This window comes from Artemia sp. Qi Xiang Cuo, chromosome 20, assembly GCF_049724085.1.
Source record: "Artemia sp. Qi Xiang Cuo chromosome 20, ASM4972408v1, whole genome shotgun sequence".
Taxonomy (NCBI): Eukaryota; Metazoa; Arthropoda; class Branchiopoda; order Anostraca; family Artemiidae; genus Artemia; species Artemia sp. Qi Xiang Cuo.
The window spans coordinates 20,436,195-20,460,894 of NC_142813.1; the positions used below are offsets into that span (position 1 = coordinate 20,436,195).

At 35.6% G+C, this 24,700-nt stretch overlaps 1 protein-coding gene across 3 annotated transcripts in view; it reads right to left on the reverse strand.

Annotated features, from left to right (window-relative positions):
* Positions 1 to 3,336: 3,336 nt before the first annotated feature.
* The window catches only part of LOC148939986 (GPN-loop GTPase 3), a 76,820-nt gene continuing 55,456 nt past the window's right edge, over positions 3,337 to 24,700 (reverse strand). The window contains exons 4-6 of one of the 3 annotated variants that reach the window (XM_089106467.1): positions 22,344 to 22,525; positions 6,765 to 6,939; positions 3,337 to 3,554 (exon numbers count right to left, since the gene is read on the reverse strand). In XM_089106467.1, coding sequence (XP_088962593.1) covers positions 3,474 to 3,554; positions 6,765 to 6,939; positions 22,344 to 22,525 — 438 coding nt within the window. In that variant the 3' untranslated portion in view covers positions 3,337 to 3,473. The remainder of the gene's footprint in view (positions 3,555 to 6,764; positions 6,940 to 22,343; positions 22,526 to 24,700) is intronic. The other 2 variants (XM_089106468.1, XM_089106466.1) reach the window with 2 other exon arrangements.

Sequence of the window (24,700 nt, forward strand, 5' to 3'; positions counted from 1 at the left end):
TAATGTGTTATGCGTTAGCAGGGGCACCAATTTACGGAAATATAGCAGGGGGAGGGGGGATTTATTTTTCGTTTTTAATAAGTATTTAAAGACACCCCCCTCCTAATTAACCCCACAAAATGTTAGAAACAGAAAAATTTTAACCTTATCAAAACTGTTTTGCTGTATTTTGGGGGTCTAAGAATCTTTCCTATAAAAACAAGTGGTGGCTAATGAATAACTGTCAAAAACACCTGTATATGGCATTTTTTCAAATTTTTTTTTTTACATTAGGTCCCTTTGAGGTTCGTGCAATAAGGAGTTTTTCCATCTCCCTCCTCCCTTTATCTTTGTTGTGACAATATGTGACAACTATACATGCTCTTTATTAAATTAAAGAAACATGACAAGTTTAAACATTAAAATTTGAAACGAAAAGAAATTATTCCATGTATGAGGGGAGATACCCCCTCTTCAATAACCCGCCGACTTTTTGCCCCAATTCCTTTCAAATGACTCCTTAAACACAAGGGCCATTTAACTAGAATCAGAAGCTTTTTTAAAAGAAATAAAAAATTTTAGGGTGAAGAAAGGGGTATTGAGGAGAGGGTATTCTCCCTCAAATACAGAAAAATTCATGTTCATTTTAATATTGCTCCTTACTTTCAGTGGAAAAAAAATCGAAGAATTCACCCTGGACATTTCCATCCTCGATGCAAAGTCCCCCTCGAAAATTTCTTGCGGACGGTTCCTCCTGATAAGTTCTCCTCAGCATTCTTTCATTTTTAAAATATACTTGTTTTTATTTAGTTTTTGATCGTATTTCAGATCATGGCGGAATCCCCCCTATGTGAAAATTCTCCCCCGAAAATCCTCCTTCCTCCATTGAGAAGTTTCTTCCGCGGAGAATTTTCCCATAGAGATTCTCCTGATGATAGATCCCCAAGGATAATTTTTGAATTTTTCTCGAGGAAAATCCCCCTCCATGTAAAAATCCCCCAGAGAATTCAAACTCCGCCGAAAATTCCCCCAGAAAAGCATCATATGTTCAATGGAGTCGCCAACAAGTAAAATAAGACAAGTAAAACGAATTTCGTAAGTAAATTCTGGCAAATTCCCACGAGTAGTTTTCCCAGGAAAATTTGTCCGAGGAAACTTCCCTTCCAATCGAAAAATTCCCCTGTAAAACATCCATCCAAATAAAATCCCCCCCCTCTCCACGAAAATTGTCTTTATACTTCCCAATTGTAAATACTATACGTAAACAGTGGGTAAAATTCTTAACTTGCAGCCCTTCCCCCGCAAATTCTGACGGGGTCATGTCATCCCCAAAGCCATATTTATTGGACCTTTCAACTATGCTGAACAAGACGGCTATCTGAAGAATTTGATCAGACGACTTTGGGGTAAAAGGGGCGAGGGAGGGGTGATAGTTGTCCTCCAATATTTTGGTCGCTTAAAAAGGGCGCTAGAATTTAACATTTCCGTTCAAACGAGCCCTCTCCCGAAATTCTAGGACCATTGGTTCGATCCCCCCCCTTGGAAAACAAAAAACGCATCCATGATCTTTGTTCTGGCAAAAAATCCAAAATTCCCCGTTTTGTAAGTTTTCTCAGGCTTGTCACTTTTGATGGATAACATTAAACTTGATGAATATTAAATATTTAGAATCCGCATAGAGTCAATTCTTTATATGCATCTATTTCTATCAAAATTTAGTTTTTCAGATTTTCGGTCACCATTGGAGGGAGTCGTTTAAAAACTTGTTACTCTCAGGCACTTACCCCCCAAGCCTCTTCCCCCATTATGGCCAAATGCTTGCTATTATGTCCATTATGCTTGCAAATTTTCCATATAGTTGCCTTTAGAATCTTTTTGACGAGCTTGAATCCGCTCACCTTAAATAAATTCCTGCAAAATGCACAACCCTTGTAAACCGAATCGAGTAGGTCTATTTTTTAAAGGTGAGAAGAAATGAAGATGAAGTGAAACAATGTTATTTGAAACAAAACCACCGACGCCATTTAGGCTGGTGGTATCTCTCTGATTAGCCCTGATTGTTAACATACTGTCGTCATTCGATGATTTTTATTCTAATCTTTGAATGGAGTATATTTCGCTTAAGGTGCTATATAACTCTTTTATTCGAAACTGACACTCTTTGGTCACAATCTTCTCCACTATCGGCTGTTATGTAGATACTGTGCTGGTTTTTGGCTGTTTTTCCTTGGTGCTGGACAATCATTTCATATGACATATCTATACAATCATGTATGAATGTCTTCATTCAAGTGAATACTTTTTGCGGTATCAATAAAAACAGCAGTTTTTTCGATGTGATTCTTCTTTTAGACGAATTTTGGACTAGTTCAATATTTGAAGTTTTTTCCCTCTCTGTTTTTTTTTTCAAATCTTGATAATCACTTTCTAATTTGTAGATTTCCATGCTCCAAACCAGTAGATTAGTTCCATTAAGGTGATCATGGAGGGAGGAGGTAACCCTGAAATCACTTTGCTTCTGACAGCTGCTAAAGTATATATCACAAGCTATATATCTAGAGTACCATGAACTACCAGAACAAAACATTTCCCCCCTGGACCTATTTTAGTTCTATTCATACCCAAAAACCTCAGTTTTCAAAGATTTTTCTTTTGGTCGTTTCAAATTATGAAGTTTTTAGAGCAGTACAACATTTCGTCAGTGTTCAAAATGCATCCATAAATATAGTAAATATAGGTAAGTAAAACTGATTGGTAAAATTTTAGAAAACTTATCGTCTCCATAAATTCCAAAATTAACAGTTTGTTGATTATAAAACACAATACTTCCAAAAACAATCTACATCTTCTTAAGCAGTTTAGTGTCATATTTATATTTGCAGCAGGAGCAGCCTTTTTTCTGCCTCGCCTTTGAAATTCAGATATTACTTGGAAATGGTCATACGTTTTACGTTTTTAGCTCCCAATTTTTGCTGATTTGTCATTTGAGTTTCACCTATTTTAAATTTGGAGCCCACGACTACGAAAAACTGCATAATGCATATGGAGGCCTTTTTAATTAAAAAAAAATATTCACGTTTTTATTAATTTTAAAGATAAACATTCGCTGTGTAAGTTTCCACTTAACCAATTCAGACGATCAGAATTCATTTTCACTGTCCTTGGTAATTTAAGGTTTTAAAATTATGGAATATTTTTATTATGTATAAAATTTATAAACATACTTATACTATATATGAATATATTACATTAAGGTATAATAATTAAATCAGTATGGTATAATACATAAGTAAATAATAATACAATATACTAATAAAAATACAGTAATAATACAATATATAGTATAATAATGTATATACGTAATAATATAAATGTAAAAATGGAAACATTTTTGTTATTTCGGGTTGCTAAATTGGAGTAAAATCTAGCTTTTTGTTTTTATTTAAAAGTTAATCAATTCAATAAAAGAATATAGGAAAAATGGCTAAACTAAGTTATTCATCATCCACAGGATCTGGAGGATCTATGATTTTCACATCTTCATCTTCACCAAATTGAAGACAACGAATGTCGATCTGAAATATAATTTTTTATTAAAATTACATATTCGTATGCAGTCAAAGCTGCAATCCCTTCGGAGACTCGACAACGTCCACTTAATCGGAAAGTCAGAATTAATAATGATTTGGCAATTCCTTGTGATCCATTGACGTATTCCAAATATTTTTCATGGTCACATTTATGTTGGCGCTTTAGAAGTCCTTTGCCAGAGAAGTGGAAACATATCCTTGCTTCCACGCCTTCCGGATCCGCTACACTCAGCAGAAGATCACGAAGGCTACTGTCAACGACACGAGAACAAAGAGACGACTACCTTAAAAGACGGCGAAGACTTAAGCCAAAGTAAATCTGATTGAAAAATAATAGAACAGTGTTCATAGTGACACTCACAAATTCAACGATTTGTAAATGAATATCTGCATTTTGAGGAAAAGATGTTTATTTGATATTAGCCTATAGTTAGATATACATATCTTATTTAGAAATGTCGTTACAATACAAAGGACTACCAAATTCAATTTTTGCAATAAACAAACTGAAAATGAACATTAATCCTACTAGCAGCACAACCAAAATTTGCTAGTATTACGAGCATAATTTGCTATCGTTAATTCGTCAGCGTGTTGTCTATAAGCCATTTTATTGCTTTTATAAAATCCTGAACTACTTTTTTCTTATTAAATGTCCTAGATAACCAGGGGCGGATCCAGGATTTTGTTTAGGGGGAGGGGAGCAAAATAAGTTTATCCGATAAACTTGCGTTAAAACCAAGTTTGATTAACGCAAACTTGGGTTAATTAAGTAAATTACACTAATTTAGACTACGCTAGGGGGGGGGAGCACCCCATCGCCCCCTGAATCCACCACTGTGGACAACACTATGTTTAAAAAAGCTAATTTCCAGTTGTTTATTATAAATAAAGTATTGGCTTTTTAACATAAATCCTTCTGATACACAGACAACAATCCAACCGACCCAATCACACTTTTACGCTACTACACAGCCAAACCGTGATCAAGTCAACAAATACTACCGCACAAACGCAAGCAACCATATGCAGATTTGATTCTGATACTCCCAGGCTTAAAACTGCATATAAAGCAAATGTTCTGCATATAAAGCAATGTCGCTCGATTGAGAACAACATACATTTGCTAGACAAAGCAGAACAAGTTAAAAAAAAGAGAGTTGTCTATATTGGACATGTTTATCCTGGATGCAACTATGAAAATCCATTGAATATACATTTTTTTCAATGTAATGAAATGAGAATTTTGTTATTATAGTGTTTTCTTTGGAGGGAAACACAAACTCCACTATTACTGAAGATTCTACGAAATAAGGCTCTAACTTTCAACTTGGATTATTATAGCTACAGTCTTAAACATTCTGGTGAACGTACAATGAAATGCAACTAACATACCTGTTTGTTAACTAAAGCAAGAATGAATTCTTCACATAGCAAATCAATCAAAGAAAAATACACAGTTATTCAAAGAAATTTCATAAGCCCTCAGTTAACCATAAAAGAATAGAAAATAATACGGCACTGGACTTCACAGTCCCTACTGGCGGTACTGTTCTCCGCTTCATGGCTCTTCAGCCAGAAACTGCAATAGGGTGCTGGGGGGCCATCTTGTGTTTTCGCACAACCTTCTTGTTTACCTTCCACAGATTTCCCCCGTACCCATTCACAGTTGGGTCAACTCTGGCTGGGCTTACAGAGTCAAGCCACTGTCCCCCGTTCTAAAACCAAGTAAACAGCGACACCAGGACTCAAACCCCTGTCCTGACGGATAAGAAATTTCAATTCTAGCGTGCTAAGTATATCGTTAATTATGAAAGCCGACCGAGACGCCTACTCTACCGCTCCTTAACACTAGGAATCTTCCGCAAATAGCTACTCCACAAGAAAACACCGCAGCATTCTCCCATCAGATGCCCCATTAAGCAGGACGAGATCTTGTTTTCTCAAAATCTCGAGATCTCGAGATTTTGTTTTATTATTCACTTATAGCGGTATATAGATTAACTATGAAATACTTTTTTTCTTACCGAATAAAGCTATGTCTAAGTGATGTTTAAACCACCAAACCTGCTCTTTCACAATAAACATAGAGTTAATTTTAATGACTTCGGTAATGAAAAAGTAGCGTTTGGCACCACATCACTAATTATTTTAATACCAAGTAATTGCTTCGTTATCCTCATCTTAATAATGTCCAAAGATCTCAATAACAACAAATTTATATTGTCCCCAACATAACCCCGGTCGTGATAAAAAAAAAAACAACAAAAAACAGTCTAACCCCAGGCGTGACCAAAAAGTCAGTGAATCAGAATCATTGGGGCTGGAAGGGCAAAATTCAAAACAAGAAAAACAATTAAAGGCTCTGATTTTGAAACGAGAATTTCAAAAGCGCATTGAAGAAATGGCGATGGCAGAGCAACGAGAAGTAGAATCTCAAAAAGAAGAAGAAGCAAGTCAAAATTGTAAGTAAGTCAAATTGAAGAAAGTCAAATTTTTATACCAAGTAATTGCTTCGTTATCATCATCTTAATAACGTCCAAAGATCTAAATAACGACAAAGTTATATTGTCCCCATCATAACCCCAGTCGTAATCAAAGATCACCAATCAAAAGTTATATTGAAACGTTTAAAACCAACTTAAAACTTTACTATAAAACACACACACAAAAGAGTGATCGCCATGGAAATAAGTATAAATAATGTTTTTATGTACTTCTAGTTTCACTTTATGGCACACTTAATCAAAAACTTTTTTTAACTTTATTTAATCTATTTTAAGGAGGACCTAGTCACCACAAATTACATAAATAAATACAAAATTTGATGATAGATATCAAATGTTTTTTATCTCAAAATTTGATGATTGATATATGAAACAAGTTCGTACACGGATTTGTCAGGGAAAAGCGGTGGCGTGGCAAACATGTGAACAATCAGGAGATTTCAGGATTCCTGGATATATTACCTATTAAAAAAAGGGGGATAACATCTTACCAGACTTTTCTAATAATTAAGTTAAAAGCCAAGTTTCAGCAACATCAGTCATTTTGAACATGCCCCTTCAAATAGATTACGACGTACTCCCATACAAATGTGGTGCCAATCAAGTGTAAACGTGTCATCAGCCAAAGACCGAGGTTAATTACTATGTAAAATAAATATCCTGCAATATTTGGTAGCATGAAACTTACATAAGTCAAAACTTCAGCAATGCTTGTTTCATCCGTTATATTTAAGGGCATGAAATGAACAAATCCATAATCATCAACAATCTTGGCAATTTTTTTCATAAGCTTTGTGTGCTTCTGCATCCAGGGATTTGGGTCGATCTGCTCTGATAGACCGCGCTCACTTGGGTCAAGAAACCTGAAAGTATATATCCCATTAATACGATGCTTCACATCATACGATGTGAAGCATACATTCCTCTGAAACTGTCAGTTTCCTCTGAAACTGTCAGAATACCATTCCAGGAAAAATTTCAGACTCTTCTCAAAAAAAAAAAAAAAAAAAAAAAAAAAAAAAAAAAAAAAAAAAAATTTTGGCACTCCTAAAAGGAAACCTTACAGAGTTGGAAGGTTGCACCAACTAGTTCCAAAAGACGGCAACAAAAATAAATGATATATTACCCTCTAGGATAAATTATTTATTTTCGGACCATTGGAATGCATTTTTCAATTTTTAAAGTACAGTTTTAGTTTGAACAACCGAGTATATGATATATTGTCAGTGTCCAGTTACAGGAATATTGCAGAATATTTCTGTTTGGAAGCCTGATTTTACATTTTATATTAAGGTCCCATAACAGAGGCGATAACCCTCTTCTTAACCAAAAACAGCTACCTAGTTTCCTGTAATTGCCTCATACTGCATGACGTTTGCTTCACATGCATCGCTTCATTCCTGGCATTCGAGATTGGGCAACACGTTTGGCTCCAGGAGGGTTTGCCCGCAGTTGATCAACTATCAAAAACCAGTCTCAATCCCACCGTCTGCTATATTTGCTCGACCCGTCAAGTGGCTGCATTTCGGACTTAATGCTAGATATCCAGGGTTTTCTTGGACTACCAGCTCGCTTCCTCCACGAAGATAGCGGAAGAAACTAGACATCGCGTCGTCAGGGTGTCGCAGTACGTGGAAACCACCGAATGTTTCTGTTTGTGGTGACATTTCATATGGGTGGCCGGTTTCAAGCTTTATTGCGGGTAGCATCATCGGTAATTCATTTACACGAACCGACCTTCAGAATATACTGAAGGCATTTGCAGTAAAAAAACATCCTGTTCTTGGGCATCCAAGTGTTTTTTTTCGGCCAGATGTCATAGGCCATTGAGCATTACAGACATTATCACTGCAATAGCTATTCACAGTTTTGTCTTTAGAGTGACTTGGTGGTTATTCCATAGCGGTTTCTTCAGACAGAAAAAATCAGCCGAAGCCTAAGAAACAAGATCTTAGATTTCATCTTCGGTTTGCCATAGGGTTTCATCAGAGAGCTAAGCTATTTCAACGAATTAATATCTTACACGATTCCACTTGTACTCATAGACTTCCTTTTTTGCTAACTTACATGGAGACCTACAGATTTCCTCGAAGCAGATAGGTCATTAAGCATAGCTTTAATTATGTTAAGATAGTCTTCATAATATAAATCAGTTACAGACAAAGACAGGCTTATCACTATTCCTTGACACACTTCAACAACACTAAGGATCTAATATATTACAAAGTTAAACAAGTTTGGAGACAGGGAGCATCCTTCTCTTACCCCCAGGACAACATTGAAGAGTTAGGAAAGGCCGTCGGCTCTGACTTAAGCTTTTGTATCCGTATAGTATGCCCGGATCAAGTGGGTCAACTTGTCAGGTATTCCATCCTCTCTTTCAGTGTCCTACAAAGCGTTTCACATCCCTCTGTCAACAGCGGATGAAGTCAATGAGCATCTGGATCTTATTTAAATCTTTGCCCCATAATCTGCCTTAAGCTAAATATTTGGTTAGAGCAACTAATCCCTGATCTGAAACCTCTCTGGTTAGGTTTTGTGCTGCTACCACGAGCGTTTCAGAGTCGGTTTAGTGGTTCAATTGCAAAAAATTTCACAAATAAATCAATTTGGGATATCTTCTGATGTTTAAATATTTAGCCGTATCTCCTTTTCAAAGATCAGAATGATAATAGACAGCCTCCAGTGAAAGGGCTACATAGATCGTCACGTGAACAGTCCTTTCAGTTGAATATGACATAATCAGGATCATTTGCACCTATTTTGGGGCGGGGGGTTTCATCCTGCTTGGAGATATAGTTTATGATTAAGCTTCTAATGTGCCCATCTTTAATTGACAAGTTCTATTATTTACACTATTATCTTCTACTTACCGAAATACATAATATAGTACTAAAGGAACTAAGAAACTCATCGCAGCAAAAAGAGGCCAATTCAACAATATAAAGCCATGTCAATATCTTGGCTACATCTACTGCAAGAGTGGTCACTTCCGGGGATAATACACTTTGCTTTTTTGTAAGTTAGCCAATAAGAAAATCTAATTAATCTAATTTCAACGTAAAATCGAAACCAAAAGCATAAAAACGACAGTTTTCACTGAAAAGCCCGTGAATTTTACATGCATGCAGCACAACAAAACAAAATTATTTCCCGCATTCAGAGCAGCTGCGCTGTTGAAAATTTGAGGGATTCTTAATTAGTATTCTGAATTCTCAATTTGAACTATCGGATTGTCAACGAAAATTTATGCTGTAGACCCTAAACTGTTGTTTATGACTCAGCTTACAATAATCTGATACTTTCAAGCCAGTATTGCGAGAAACTTGATGTAACAACGGAGAAAAGAGTCACAGCTTTCGAAAAAATGTGCTTGAGGCGCATATTAAAAGTCCGGGGGGAGTGGCAAAAGTTAGTAACATTGGAATCTGTCAGAGAACCGCCAAGCCACTTATTTCTGAATTGGTGAAAAAGAAAAGATGAAGTCATCTTGGAAACGTTCTTCGGATGGAGAAGCCAAGAATACCGCATCAAATGCAGTAATGGCGGCCATGCGGGCGTTGGTAGAGAGACAGACCGAGAAATGCGCTCAAGCACAGGTACAACCGTGGCCTTTGATGAGCGCGCGAGTGACTCAATCCCCAGTGGAAAGATGTTCTCGCCACAGTGCCTGTGTAAGATGTCTACAAGGCTTCGTCTACGCCCTATGCGCCAAAGATGGCCAGGGAAGAACCAAGTACTAGATAAGTTTCAAGTGAACATTTTCCCTTTTCATTTATCATTTCTGTGTTGACGACACAGAGTTATTTGTTCAACCTGTTCTGTTGTATCTTTAGTTTTGAACATTAGTTCAATGTCAAGAATGATTGAAGACTTCAAATAATTCTAGAAACCTTATTCCCATCACAATTGTACTCAAAACACAGGTAATTTTAAGGTAATTTTATAAACAACATTATCAAGTTTTTAGTTTTCATGAGTGAAATACAATCATAAGTCGAAACGGAGTGTATTAAGAGCAGCATTACTGCTTACGTAGGTTTTTTATGATCCTAACAAATATAGATGGGGTCAAAAGGTACAATAGGCAGAATCCTAGTTGGGCCTGTCTGTGACTAATATGTCCTCAGTAGAGTCGGAGGGGTCGAGATGAAAAGTCCCCAAATCCTGGTTAGAGGGATATCTACCAAAGAGGTTGCCGGACATCAACCGAAATAAGAAGTAACAGTTATTGCCCTAATTAGTTTTTTTCAGATCTAGGACCAATTTAATCTCTATGAGGGAGGCGTAAAAAGATATATATGGCTTACTTTGACTTATGTCCCGGACGTCCTCAAGGATCGCGTTGGTGCTATCTCCTTCACACGTTCCTGGATCAGTTTCCTGTACAAGGCCCGGTCGTCAGCTTGTCTCAGAAGGCATAAGAGGTCGCTTCCGAAGTTGTCACGCCATCTCTTCCTAGGTCTTCCAGGTGGGCGGCTACCGTGGACCCTTCCTTCGAAGGCAACATTTGGCAGGCGCGAGTTCTCCATTTACTGTAAGTAGCCCAGCCACCTAAGTTTCTGCAGGCGCGCTTTTTGGAGAATAGTAGTTTCCCGTTCCAGCTTCTTCCGAAGGTCTTCGTTCGAGACTCTGTCTTGGTATGTGATTCCGGCAATGCGTCGGAGGCATTTTGTCTCGAAAGCCGAAATTTTGCGGTCATCTTCGACCTTCAGTGTCCGCGTTTCGCAGGCGTACATGACAACAGGTATCATTAGAGTCGATAAGTCGAAGTTTCAGTTGCATAGATAGGTATTTATTTTTAAAGAGGGGGAGTAGCCTCTTGAAGCTTGTACTTCCTAGGGCTAGTCTTCGTTTTATGTCGTCAGAGCAGTTGTTGTCTGAAGATATTAGGCTCCCTAGGTACACGAACTTGGTCACCGACTCGACTTCTTCGCCACTTACTACGACATGAACAGGGGATGGGTTTGGGTCTTTTGTGGTGCGCATCGCTTTGGTCTTCTTTGGGTTTATGAACATACCAATGCTAATTGCAGCTGTTTCAAGTTCGGAGGCTTGGGCTTGTATACTGGACTCAGTTTCTGCTAGCTTATCGAGGTCGTCAGCATAAGCTAGGTTATCGATGACTGTACCGTTAACATTCACTCGTACATTGTTCTCAAACAGGGACAATATGGCATGTAAAAAGAGCTTGAAAAGTTGCGGTGAAAGTATGCAGCCTTGTAGCACGCCCGAAATTGTAGCAAACTCTTCTGTTTGGCCTTCTGGGGTCTGAACACAGCTACGGTAATTGTCATACTTATTTTTGACTATGTTGACTATATTTTCAGGAACGCCATAGTGGGCTAGTATATGCCAAAGTCCATTTCACTATACTAGATCAAAGGCCTGCTTAAAATCAATGAATGTAAGAGGATTTCTTTGCCAGATACAAGGTACCATTCTGCGAGTTGCCTCACTACAAAGATCTGGTCGGTGGTAGACCGTCCAGGGCAAAAACCAGCCTGATAGTCACTGACGATGTGGTCTGTTATGGCTCTGATTCGATTTAGAAGGATCCTTGTTATGACTTTGGCTGGATGACTTGTAAGGCTTATGGGTCGTTAATTGTCACAGTCGTTTTAGGGCCTTTCTTGTGGAACACTACAATGACCGCCTTCACCCATACTTTTGGGAAATGGCCTGTTGACCACACGACGACAGCCACTTTATGTAGTATGTCCTCTAGCATAGGAGATCCAACTTTAAGCAGCTCGGTAGGGATGCCATCAGGGCCTGGGGCTTTATTTTTCTTGAGACTGTGAATGCCTCTTTTACTTCACTAATTAAAGGTGTGGGGCTAGGATCGCATTCCAACTTGAGGAATCCTGATAGCACAGTAGGGTTGCAGGTAACAAGCGGATTGAGTTTCTCTACGAAGTGACTATATGTGGGGGAAACAATTAACAATATATATAAGATATGTTTGTGAAATAAACCTCCAGTGAATAAGTAAAAAACTAATATTTATATATATCAACATTTTAATAATTGTACTCGCTCGGTATCTAGTGTCATTATTACAATTTTATAAAATATTTAACTAGAAAACTTTAATAAAGAGGAAAAAAATTTTAAATAAAACAAACAAGAAGAGTATTGGATCCATGGTCTGGCTACTGCGTATCCTTCTGGGCTAAATGATCGAGTTGCGAAACACGGAGACGTGTCAAATGTAGTTGCTAATTGTATCAATGGTTTAACTAAGAACCATTCTTTCAATTACCCCACTAAACTTAAAAAACGATCAAGAGGAAATAGGAAAAATAAAAAAAATAAATATTGAGATTTAAATGCATTTTTAATATATTTAGATCACATATTTGAGTCTAACGAACTGATTAGTTTAATACAGTATCTAAATAAGTTATTAAGGAATAATTTAACAAAAGTATTCTGGATTGAAAAAAATATTGCAACATTTAAATAAAAAAAAAATTTAATTTATTATGCAGTTTGTATTTTAGCTAAATAAAAATTTATCTTAAATTACATTACATCTGAAAAAATTTTAAAAAAGGATAATAGATTATATTTGTCTATTATTTTTTTTTCTAAACAAATAGAAGATATTAATTTGTCTAGAATCTTAAACCAGCGGAAAGTAAAGAATGCCCTTCCATTTTATTTGGTATATAATGGTAGTCCAATTTTAACATATAATTTTCAAAAACAATTGGTCAAATGATTTTTAACTATAATTCAATAATTAAAAAACTGGACAGGGGGAGTAATTGGAAACCGGTTTGTAGTTGCGAGCAATTTTTACCGTATGTAGATCAAACTTAAGAGCATGTTGTAACGGGGGATTTGTCCATTATAAAGCATCGTGATCTTCAAAAGATAATGAAAATGGGGGCTAAGTTCCGTTTTTCTTACCACATAAGGCCAGCAGATATTCTTAGGGGATTTAAGAATGATTTAAACTTATTTGTTGATAATTGGTGCAAAAAGCAGAAAATTACTAAAGATAGATTTCAGAATTGGATAAACTTGATTTTGACTAGTGTAAGAAATAACATGTATAGAATTAATCTTACAGACTCTTTGAAAAATTCAATATTTTATAATGCCAATATGAAACAAGCAATTGCTAATATACAGATTGAATTTATAATTGTACCAGTTGATAAAGCTAGCAATAGTTTTGCCATAATTTGTCAGAAACTCTATAGTTATTTTTTATAAAAGTATTTACAAGAAAAAAAGGCATAATAAAATTCAACTATGTATTATGCGAGAGTACTGGATAGTATAGAATAAGGAAAATTGAAAAATTTTTATATCAAAATAAATGATACTGATAAACAGTATCCTTTATTATATATTATGATTAAATTTAGCAAAAAAAAACCAAGAAACCGTTTTATTGACGTGGCAGAACGGTGTCCTACCAGAATTGCGGCTACTGATCTATCTTTAAGTTTAGGAGAAATTAGAAATAAATTTAAAACATATTGCTCCGGAATTAAAAAATTTTCTAACTTTAACACATATTAGAGTGTTAATAACTCGTCACAAATGATAGATTCTTTGGTGAATGTTTCAGCTGAAAGCGTCGAGTCATTTTATTTTAAAAATTTTTATAAAAATTTTTAACTAAATTTATTATTCGAAAAATTGAAAACGGTGATAAAGAAATCTATTCTTTTGTCTAATATCGGATTTTTGAAAATTGATACTTTTAATAAAAAAGCCCGATGGACGAATTTCTTTAGAAGCACTATTAATTCAAGATGTTATAGCTTGGATATGGTATGCGATTTATTGGAATATGTTCTATTTAATACATTTATAAGATTTATTGGGAATTTATATAAACAAACTGTAGGTATTCCTATGGATGGGAATGCTAGTCCATTCATAGCAGACCTGTTTTTAAGTCAATTAGAATATGAATATATGATAAATAAAAATAGCCCAAGCAATATAAAATATAACCTTTCAAATAATAAAAGATATCTGGACGATCTCTCGGTAATAAATTTTGCAGAGTTTATTGAGATTTCAAAAAATATTTATCCACAAGAGTTAATTCTTGAGCCTAGCTATGGGATGAGATACTCCGACCATTTCTTAGATTTAAACATTAATATTTCAAATAATAATAAATTAGTTTTTAAATTATATAATAAAACGGATGATTTTAATTTTGAAGTAATTAATTTTCCATATCTTGAAAGTAATATACATTCAAATATTACTTATTCGGCTTATTATTCCCAATTATTTAGGTATGCAAAATATGCAGTAATTACACAGATTTTAAAAATAGATGTAAAAAGGTGAGCGAAAAACTGATCTTAAGAGGTTTTTCAGCCAAAAAAATTAGTTGGCAATTCAAAAAATTTAGTTTCATGTATCATGAACTCTTAAGTAAATATACAAAAAATTATAAAGAAATACTGGATGATATTTTAATCTAGATTCTCGTGCGCTTTTTTCTTTTTTATGGATGTTTGAGTTTCTAGGGGTTTCAAACAAGCTTGAGGATCTTTAAATTGGTAATTGGTTCCAGATACCAATAAAAGTTACATCTGGACATGTCTTCATTTGTTCCAGAATGGTCTCTTTCAGTGACCTCTGGGATTTTACTATGGAAACATTGAAACACTTTTTGTATGTAATTTTTAATAGCTTGACTAGTATGCATGTATTTCACAGGTTTTACCTGACATAGGGCTACCATATAGATCTTATGGTAGAGGCGCCACCGTGCTGGGTAAGGAATGTAAAGCCTCGAAACCCGTAAAGGCCGGTGGTATTTCTTCTGATGAGCCCTAAATGGAAGGTTTTACTTGGAAATATTTTGCTAGATTTAAGGTGCTTTTGCTGGTAATTTTACAACGACTTACATTTATTGATGACAACTTTGCATGGATTTGGACTTTTCTATTTGGTTGATGGTTTGGGTATACTGTTTGGTCCTAGGTAGTTGGATGGATGCGTAAGGTGAGAGCCTCGTTCAAGTGCACATTTGTCTCAATTGCTGGATTAGGACGACAGTTTTTTTTTTTTTTTTTTTTTTTTTTTTTTTTTTTTTTTTTTGCTTTTGCCAAGTAATTACCTCTTAAACATAATATATATATATATATATATATATATATATATATATATATATATATATATGTATATATATATATATATCCTCAAAGTGAATTTTTGTATGTATAGAGGGTTGAAATAAATTATCGTTATTATTATAAGAACTCTAAAGACAGTCCTCGTGAGCAAGCCCTGAAGTTTGCGCTAAATGGTAAAACTGACCACCCGTGCTACACGTATAAGTGCCCTGTAGCGCAGAAACTATTAAAATGAGTCGCTCTGTAAGAATTATTTCTTGGAATATAGATGGAGCAGTGATCAATAAAAATCCTCTTTTATGTCAGCTCACGGCGGATTGAGATGTACTTCGTCTACAGGAGCATTTCTTATCGAAAGAGGGACTATCCCGGCTGCAACTTGATTGTTGAATTGAAGTATTTGGTGTGTCTGGGTTGCCAATTTCGTCTTCTGATTTCTTTATGTTGGTTCAACTCTTAGACGTTGCTGTGTTTTAACATATATGCCTACTGATTACCGTGACTTACACTCAGAGCGGAAGTTCCGCATAGCTTGTAATAAGCTTGGAAATGCTGTGTCAGAGGCATAGAAGATAGACCTTACTGTTATCGTTGCAAGGGATATAACTGTAATCTTAGTGATACTGATAGCCCCAGGACAGAGATCCTTCTTGGTGCCTGTCCTCAACTCACGGTCATTAATAACGACCTGGCATTTTCATATGTGCATAACAGTGGGTCTAGATCCAATCTCGACTTTTTTCTTTCGACGAAACCAAATACAATTCACCCCTTTTCCCGGGTTCCCAATGCAATAAGTCTTTTGACCATCTACCGGTTTCGAATATGTTCCGCGTTGGTTCAAGTAATCCTAGTACCTCACTTAAGAATCCTAGCCGCTGTGTCTGGAAACAGGAGTGGCAAAATATTGATGTCCCAACTTACAATTTAGTTTCTGATAAAATATTGTCAAAAATTAAACTGCCTTATCACCAATTGGAGACTAATTCGGGCTTAGGTAAGACTGACAAGCAGTTATCACTGAATACCTATTGCTATAGAATCGTACACGCGTTGAGAGTAGCCTAAATTATCGCCATATCTACTAAAAAAAATTCAAATCGGAACAGAAATGCCAAGGTGGAACGAAAACCCCCATTTTAGTAAAGCCTGCCGTCGGTTGCAGTTTTGGTTTATATATATATATATATATATATATATATATATATATATATATATATATATATATATATATATATATATATATATATATATATATATATATATATATATATATATATATATATATATATATATATATATATATATATATATATATATATATATATATATATATATATATATATATATATATATATATATATATATATATATATATATATATATATATATATATATATATATATATATATATATATATATATATATATATATATATATATATATATACATATGTACGCACACAACACATATATATACATATGTACACATATATATATTATATATATAAAAGGTCGTATCCATAGGTAGTGGTGGTTGTTAACTGCTTTGAACCCGCCCCCCTCGATATTTTTGTCCCATCAGAGAAAACGCTATAGTGTTGCCTATAGTAAAGGACATACGGCTCTAATGTTTTATTATTATTATTATAATTTTTTCCCAGAGGCACTTCATATGGAATATGGAAAGGGTCGTCGTAGAAACTTCAAAGGGGGCTCATTCGATTGGAAATCGAGAGGTCTAGTGCCCTTTTTAATTGTCAAAAGTGATTGGAGGGCAAATAGCCCCCCCCCCCACGCCCATCATTCCCTCAAACACATCCAATCAAAATTTTGAGATAACCATTTTGTTCAGCGTAGTTGATGTCCAAAAATAAAATATGTTTTTGAGGAGGACACTCCCCCACAACCCTCAAGGCAAGGGTTTTAAGTTATACCCTTGGGGCATATAAGGTTTTTATAGAAGGCGTTGTCATAGAAACTTCAAAAACGACTCATTTGATTAGAAATTCAAAGGGCTAGCGCCCTTTTTTAATAGCCAAAAGTGATTGAAGGGCTACTAACCGCCCTCTCACGCCCAACTTTTCCCCAAACACATCCAATCAAAATTTTGAGACAGGTATTTTTTCAAACGTAGATTTAAGTTCAGGAAATCATGTCTCTGAGGATGAAAACTCCCCCACGGCCGTCAGGGTAATGGTTGCAAGTTACGCACTGGGGGTATATAAGGTTTAGTATAGCCAGTGTTGTTGTAGAAACTACAGAAAGGGCTGATTCGATTGGAAATTTAAATGGCTAGTTCCCTTTTCAATAGTCGAGAGGGATTCCAAGGCAACTGACACCCCGTCCATGCCCACCAATTCCCCAAACACATCCAATAAAAATTTTGATGTAGCCATTTTGTTCAACGTAGTTGAAATTTCTGGAAATTTTATGTTTGAGCAGGACATTCCCCCTACAGTCTTCAGGGGCAAGGGTTATAAGTTATGCCCTGGGGGCATATATGTTTCTTATGCAAGGAATGCTCGTATAAACTTCAGAGAGGGCTCATTTGATTGAAAATAGAAAGCTCTAGTTCACTTTTTAAGCGTCAAAAGATATTGGAGGGTAACCAGCTTCCCCCCCCCCCAATACATCCAATAAAATATTAAGATACCTATTTTATTAAAAATAGTTCAAAGATGACATTAAAAAAATTCCAGTGTCGATACGACGCCCCAGGGCCCAGGGGCAAGCATTGTAAGTCATGCCTTCGGGGCATATATGGTTTTTGTGGAAGGGATTCTTGTATTAACTTCAAAAAGAGGTCATTTGATTGGAAATTGAAAGTCTAGTTCACTTTTTAAGAGTCAAAAGAGATCGGAGGGCACCTAGCCCCTCCCTCCACCCCCTTTTTTCCTCAAACCCGTCCGATAAGAACTGTAAGATACTTTTTTTTTAATAGTTCAAAGACCATATAACGAAAACTAAGGGGTCAACACAGCCCCACAGGGCCCGAGGGCAGGTGTTGTAAGTTATGCCCTGGGGGGATATATGGTTTTTATTGAAGGAATGCTCGTAAAAACTTCAGAGATGGCTCATTTGATTGGAAATTGAAATTTCTAGTTCAGTTTTTTAGAGTCAAAAGAGATTGGAGGGCAACTAGCCCCCTACGCCCCCTTTTCCCCAAATGCATCCAATAAAAATTTTGAGATAGCCATTAAGTTAAAAATTTCTCAAAAGTCAGATAACAAAAACTCAGGTGTCATCAAAGCCCCCCTGGGCCCTGGGGAAGGCGTTGTAAGTTATGCCTTGGGGCATATATTGTTCATATGAAAGGGATTCTCGGATAAACTTCAGAGAGGGTTCATTTGATTGGATATTGAAAGTTCGAGCTCACTTTTATAATAGTCAAAAGAGATCCGAGGGAAGCTAGCCCCCCCCCACGCCTTCTTTTTCAAAACCTATCTGATGAAAATTTTGAGATAGACATCTTGTTAAAAAAAATAGTTCAAAGTTCGGGTAAGAAAAACTCCGGTGTCAATACATCCCCCCCAGGGCACAGGGGAAGGCGTTCTAAGGTATGCCCTAAGGGCATGTATGGTTCTTATGAAAGGGATGCTCGTATAAACTTCATAGAGGGCTCATTTGATTGGAAATTGAAAGTTCTAGCTCACTTTTTAAGAGTCAATACAGTTAAACTAGCCCCCCCCCCACGCTCTTTTTTCCCAAAACCCGTCCCCTACAAATTTTGAGATAGCCAGTCTTTTGGAAATTGTTCAAAAATTAGATAACAAAAACGCCCCCCAAAGCCTGGGAGATAGGTGTTGTAAGTGTTGTCCTGGGGGCGTATATGGTTCTTATGATAGGGATGCTCGTATAAACTTCAGAGGGGGCTCATTTGATTGGAAATTGAAAGTTGTAGTTCAATTTTTAAGAGTCAAAAGATATTCGAGGGCAACTAGCCCCTCCCCCCCACACACCCTTTTTTCCCAGGCCCATCCGATAAAATTTTTATAATTCTCATTTCATTAGAAATAGTTCAAAGGTCAGATAAGAAACATTCCTGTATCGACGCACCCCGCAAAGGCCCCGGGGCAGCCGTGTTGAGTAATGCTCTAGGGGCATATATAGTTCTTATGGAATGGATGCTCGTAAAAACTTCGGAGAGGGCCCATTTGGTTTGAAATTGAAACTCTTTTTAAGAGTCAAAAGAGATCGGACAGCAACTAACCCCTCCTCCCTCCTCCACGCCCTAAATGCATCAGATAAAAATTTTGAGAAAGACATTTTGTTAAAAGTAGTTCAAAGTTCCGATAACAAAAAACACCGGGGTCAACACAGCCCTCGCGGGCCCGGGGGTAGGCGTTGTAAGTTATGCCCTGGAGGTATTTGTGGTTGCTATGGAAGGGATACCCTTATAAAATTCCTAGAGGGCTCATTTGATTGGACATTGAAACTTGTATTTCACTTTTTAAGAGTCAAAAAAGATTGGAGGGCAGCTAGCCTCCCCCTATACTCCATTTATTTTTTTCCCAGAGGCACTTCATATAGAAGGGGTCGTCATATAGACTTCAAAAGGGGCTCATTCGATTTGAAACCGAGAGTTCTACTGCTCTTTCTAAGAGTTAACAGTGGTCGGAGAGCTACTGCCCCCCCCAAGCCCTCTTTCCCCAAATTCATCTGATAAAAATTTTCGGTAGTCATTTTTTTAAAAATAGTTCACAGATCATATTACAAAACTCTTATACGTTTGGTCATTTCGTTGAAATAGTTCAAAGATCAGATAAGAAAAAACTCCTCTGTCGACACCCCCCCCCCCTCCCAGGGCCGGAGCAGGCGTTGTAAGTATTGCTCTGGGGGCATATATGGTTCTTATGGAAGGTATGCTCGTATAAACTTCAGAGAGGGTTCATTTGAATGGAAATTAAAACTTGTAGGTCATTTTCTCAGAGTGAAATCACCACAAACAAGAGTTTGGGTATGACCTCCTTCTCTCACTGTAAAAGTCTAAAACCTACTGCGTCATTGGCGCTTTACTGAGAACTATATGCGTCTTGAACAGTTTTGGAAAGTATAAACAACACCAAATTGAATATTTGATGTATAATGATATTAATTGCTGAAAGATCCATCAGTTCAAGAATTTATTTCACTGTAATTGTATTTTTATTTTCAATACTGTAAGAACTAGAAAAGAAAATATTTGTAATATAATCCGTTTTCAGTTAAGCGCCAATGACGCAGTAGGTTTTTGGTTTTTATTTACAGTTGGGAAAGGAGGCAGTATCCAAACACTTGTTTGTAGGGAAACTGTATTCGTCTTTAACAACTTCAAAAAGAGCTAATAAATTAAAATGAATATTTGATGTATAATGATATTAATTGCTGAAAGCTCATCAGTTCAAAATGTTACTATAATTGTAATGTTTATTTTCAATATCAAGTACAAAAGAAAATATTTGTCATAAAATTGGTTTTCAGTAAAGCGCCAATGACGCAGTAGGTTTTAGACTTTTACAGTGAGAGGAGGTCATACCCAAACTCTTGTTTGTGGTGCTTTTTGTTCGTTTCAAGCTTGATTTGCATATTCAATTTAAGTTTCATTCGTTTTAAGATTTATTTATTAATTTACATCAATATCTATTGTATGTTTGTTTGCATTGATTGTTTATTTAACTTCTGTTCGTTTTAAGTTTCATTTATGCTTCAATATGAAATTTTTTTTCGTTTTAAGCTTGATATTCATATTCAATCTAACAATTACTCGCTTTAAGATCTGTTTATTCATTTATATTATTACTTGTTGTATGCTTTTGCTATGATTGTTTATTTAATTTCTGTTCGTTTTTGGGTTCATTTATTCTTTAATAGTAATTTATGGTCGTTTTGAGTTTGTAATTTAGAAGTTATTTGTATCTGCTTAGCTTAAGTTTAAAAAGTCCATTAAATTTCTTTGAAAAAATTACTTTTCGGAAAGTATTTTTTTAATTAATTAATAAAAACAAATTTTTGTATAATACTACAATTCTTACTTCTTTGAATGAATGGCATCATTCTTCAAAGAAGCAACTGTTGAAAAGATACGTGTGGGATATTATCTAGTCAAAGGATACGTGTGTTATATTGTTTATGAAAATGCAATTTTGTCAAAAATAGATTTATTTTTTTTAAATGTTGACTTTTGTTACTTATCAAAAACACGTAGATATAAAAATTAGCTTTCAAATGAGCCATTAAACATTTCTCTATGTTTCAATGCCCGGCAAGCGGCGACGAAACAAAAAAGGAAAAAAAGAGACATGATTTTGCTTCTCCTGCGAAAAAGTGTTTTTTCTTGTCACTCAAGAGGGAGACTGAGGTGATTCCAACAGTTTCATTTCGATCTGACACCATTTTCTATAGATTTCAGGCTATTTGTCAAAATTTCCATAAATTTGTTTTTTCAATTAACTTTTGCCATCAAGATTAGTCAAAACAAACGTTATAATTCCTGAGTCAGCTTCAAATGGCGGTTATTCCTTACTTGACAGGTTTTCGTTAAAATGGGTTTCCAAAATTTAGTTTTTTTCTAGGCTAGAGTTTGTTCTTTACCAGGCTACGTCTGAAGTCGCAACAATATTAGTATAAACATACCGTACTAAGAAATTAGGTGAGAAATTGGTACTGGGGAAAACAGACCAGAAAACAAAAGAATAAATTTAAAAAATCCAAATTTCAGTAAAAACAAATCAAAGACTTTTAAATTTTTCAAGGAGTAATTAGGATAATTAGATTATAAGAAAACGTGGTTATTTCTTAGTTTCGAATAATCTCCATAATTACGGTAATTTCTTCAAAAATAATGTGTTTTCCGTTTCTGTTTTATTTCATATTTTATTAAATTCATTGGATATCAAAAATAAAGAAGACTATTGAAACTTTATTTTGACACATTATTTTAAACTCACGCTAACAACGGTAATCTAAAGCTTATGCCACTCCAGAAACTCTCATTATGAAAGCATACACTTACCGCGAAAATGGATTAGTAAATTGCACGCATACCGAGGAATAGAAGATCTCATCTTCATTATGTTTTAAATGATTTAATAACAGGTGTAGCCAAGACACAAGGTTTCAATAGCATTAGAATAAAATAGTTAAGGAGTAATTAGAAAACTTAACTGTTCCACTTTATTTCTTGATGATGCTGACAGTAAATCAATTTTGGATAGGATGCTGACGTGAGGTACGTCCAAATTCATCATCACAGTTAAAGTTGTGAGCGTTCCAGCAATATATGAAGGAATATCCACAACAAAATGAGAATCCATTACATAGACGATGCATACTTGAAATTTCCATTGCTGAAAAATAAACAAATAAAACAGATGGTCAAATGAAGCATGGCTGAAAAACAAGGAACACAACATGGGCTACAAGAAAACATGGTATCAAATGGGAGGATAGAAATCCCCAGGACTTATATTATGCAGATGATTGGAGTGTCCTATAAAAAAAATATTAGCGAAATGAATAAATTTTTGGAGGTTTTGAGGGTTCAGAGTGCGATAATAAATTTGAAGATTAATGTAAAGAAGACAAACATGATGGTAGTAAAAGACATAGGAATTGTGTGTCAGCATGGGATGAATTTAACATAATTAGCACTGGTACCTCGAGATGTGTAGCCAATGACTTAAGTCCCTTAGATCAGGAAAAAACGAGGACGAAGACAACATGATAGGTGCAAGAATATTGATCGAGTGGATAGTTGCACTTCCCTGGGTATTATTGTTAGCAACGATGATGGATGGAGCGCAGATATATAGAGTAAATTGGTCTACAGGTTGTTTTTTCGTAGTGGAAGAAAGTTTGGAGGAACTGGAAGACAAGGTCTTTGAATTAAGATTAGAACTTTAAAAGCCACTGCAATCACAGTGGTTAAGTATGGCTCTGAAACATGGGCACACTGAAAGGAAGACAAGGATTTCTTATATGTTTGAAAGGCTGAGCAAGATATGCTGGATGCTTTCCAGAGGACGTGTTTAAGAATATTTCTTTTGACTGACCGTCTGTCAAACAATAAGCTGTAAGAAAAATGTGGTTCTGTCCTAGCTTTCTGGGGATATACTCAAAGAAAGGTGAAGATAGCTTTTTTCAAATTTTACCGGTAACTGATGATGGATTGGCAAAGTGGTGCTGTTTGTCCACCCACTTGGGGATGAATGGCAGATGACATTGGTGATTTTTTTTTTTCGGGGGGGGGGGGCACTAGTGCGAGTTCGCACTCTTATTAGTTACCCCATACTCTTTGGGCGGAAGTGCAGTTTGAAAATACGTTGCGTGTTGGTCACAAGTCGTTGAAAAAAGGAAACTTTTCCTTTTTTAAACAATTTTAGATCCTTCTCTAGAAAAAGCCTAAGTAATATCATAGTTGTGGCAGGTTGTCCTCGAGTGGGGCAGCACGGCTTCATAAGAAAGGATTCCATGAAAATTGCAAGTTCATGCGATGGAGTTATGAGTGAAGCTTTAAATGGATCGTGAAAAGGGAGAAGCGTCTGCAGCAGTGTTGGCCTTAGGCAGCAGGTGCTGCATTGAGTTTTTAGTAGTAGTAGTAGTAGTAATATTATTTGCTCAACTGCTGTGGCTTCAGGGCCCTTTTTGTCCGACAAATTCGAATACAAATAACAGAAAACTAGCAATGGAGCAGCCATTATTATTCTCAGTAGAAAACCTGCATCAAGGACGTGATAGAAAGTTTCAAAACACTAAAATCCAAAAAATTGCTACAAATAAATTGAAATATAACTGTGTGGGAAAAATACTAATTAGAAATTTTTAATCACATATTGCTTTCTATACTACACAAATATGAAAAGTTTAAACTAACAGCTAGATTAAGAAATACGACAAAGCCCTTTTTGAGATCAGAATCGTACCCAATTATTTAGTTCATTATTGGCAAGGAGCGAATAGAACCAACATTTCGCTCTAATATATACAACTCAAAAGTTACTAAAACTCGGAGGAGAATAGAAGACTCAAACCTCAGGAGAAAATTACCTTTAACTTTTAATTTGGCATATCTTACTTTAAATAAAGCCAACTTCTTCTTTTAGATTAGGTATTCTTTTTTTCTTCGTTAGTATGAATTCTTCACCTTAATATTTTTTCTCATTTTTTTATTTTTTTACTTCCTTTATTTTAAGTCTTAGTTCATAAATATATAAAATAAAAAAAAACAAGTTTTTTTTTACTGAAAGTAAGGAACGACGTTAAAACTTAAAACGAACAGAAATTATTCCGTATATGAAAGGGGCTGTCCGCTCCTCAACGCCTCGCTCTTTGCGCTAAAGTTTTTTATTGTTTTAAAAAAATAGAGTTGTGAGAAAGTCAAACTTTAGCGTAAACAGCGAGGCGTTTAGGAGGGGACATGCCCCTTAATATAAGGAATAATTTCTGGGCGTCTTAAGTTTCAGCGTCGTCCTTAATTTAGGTTAAAAAAAAATGGCTTTTTTATTTAATTTTTGAACTTTTTG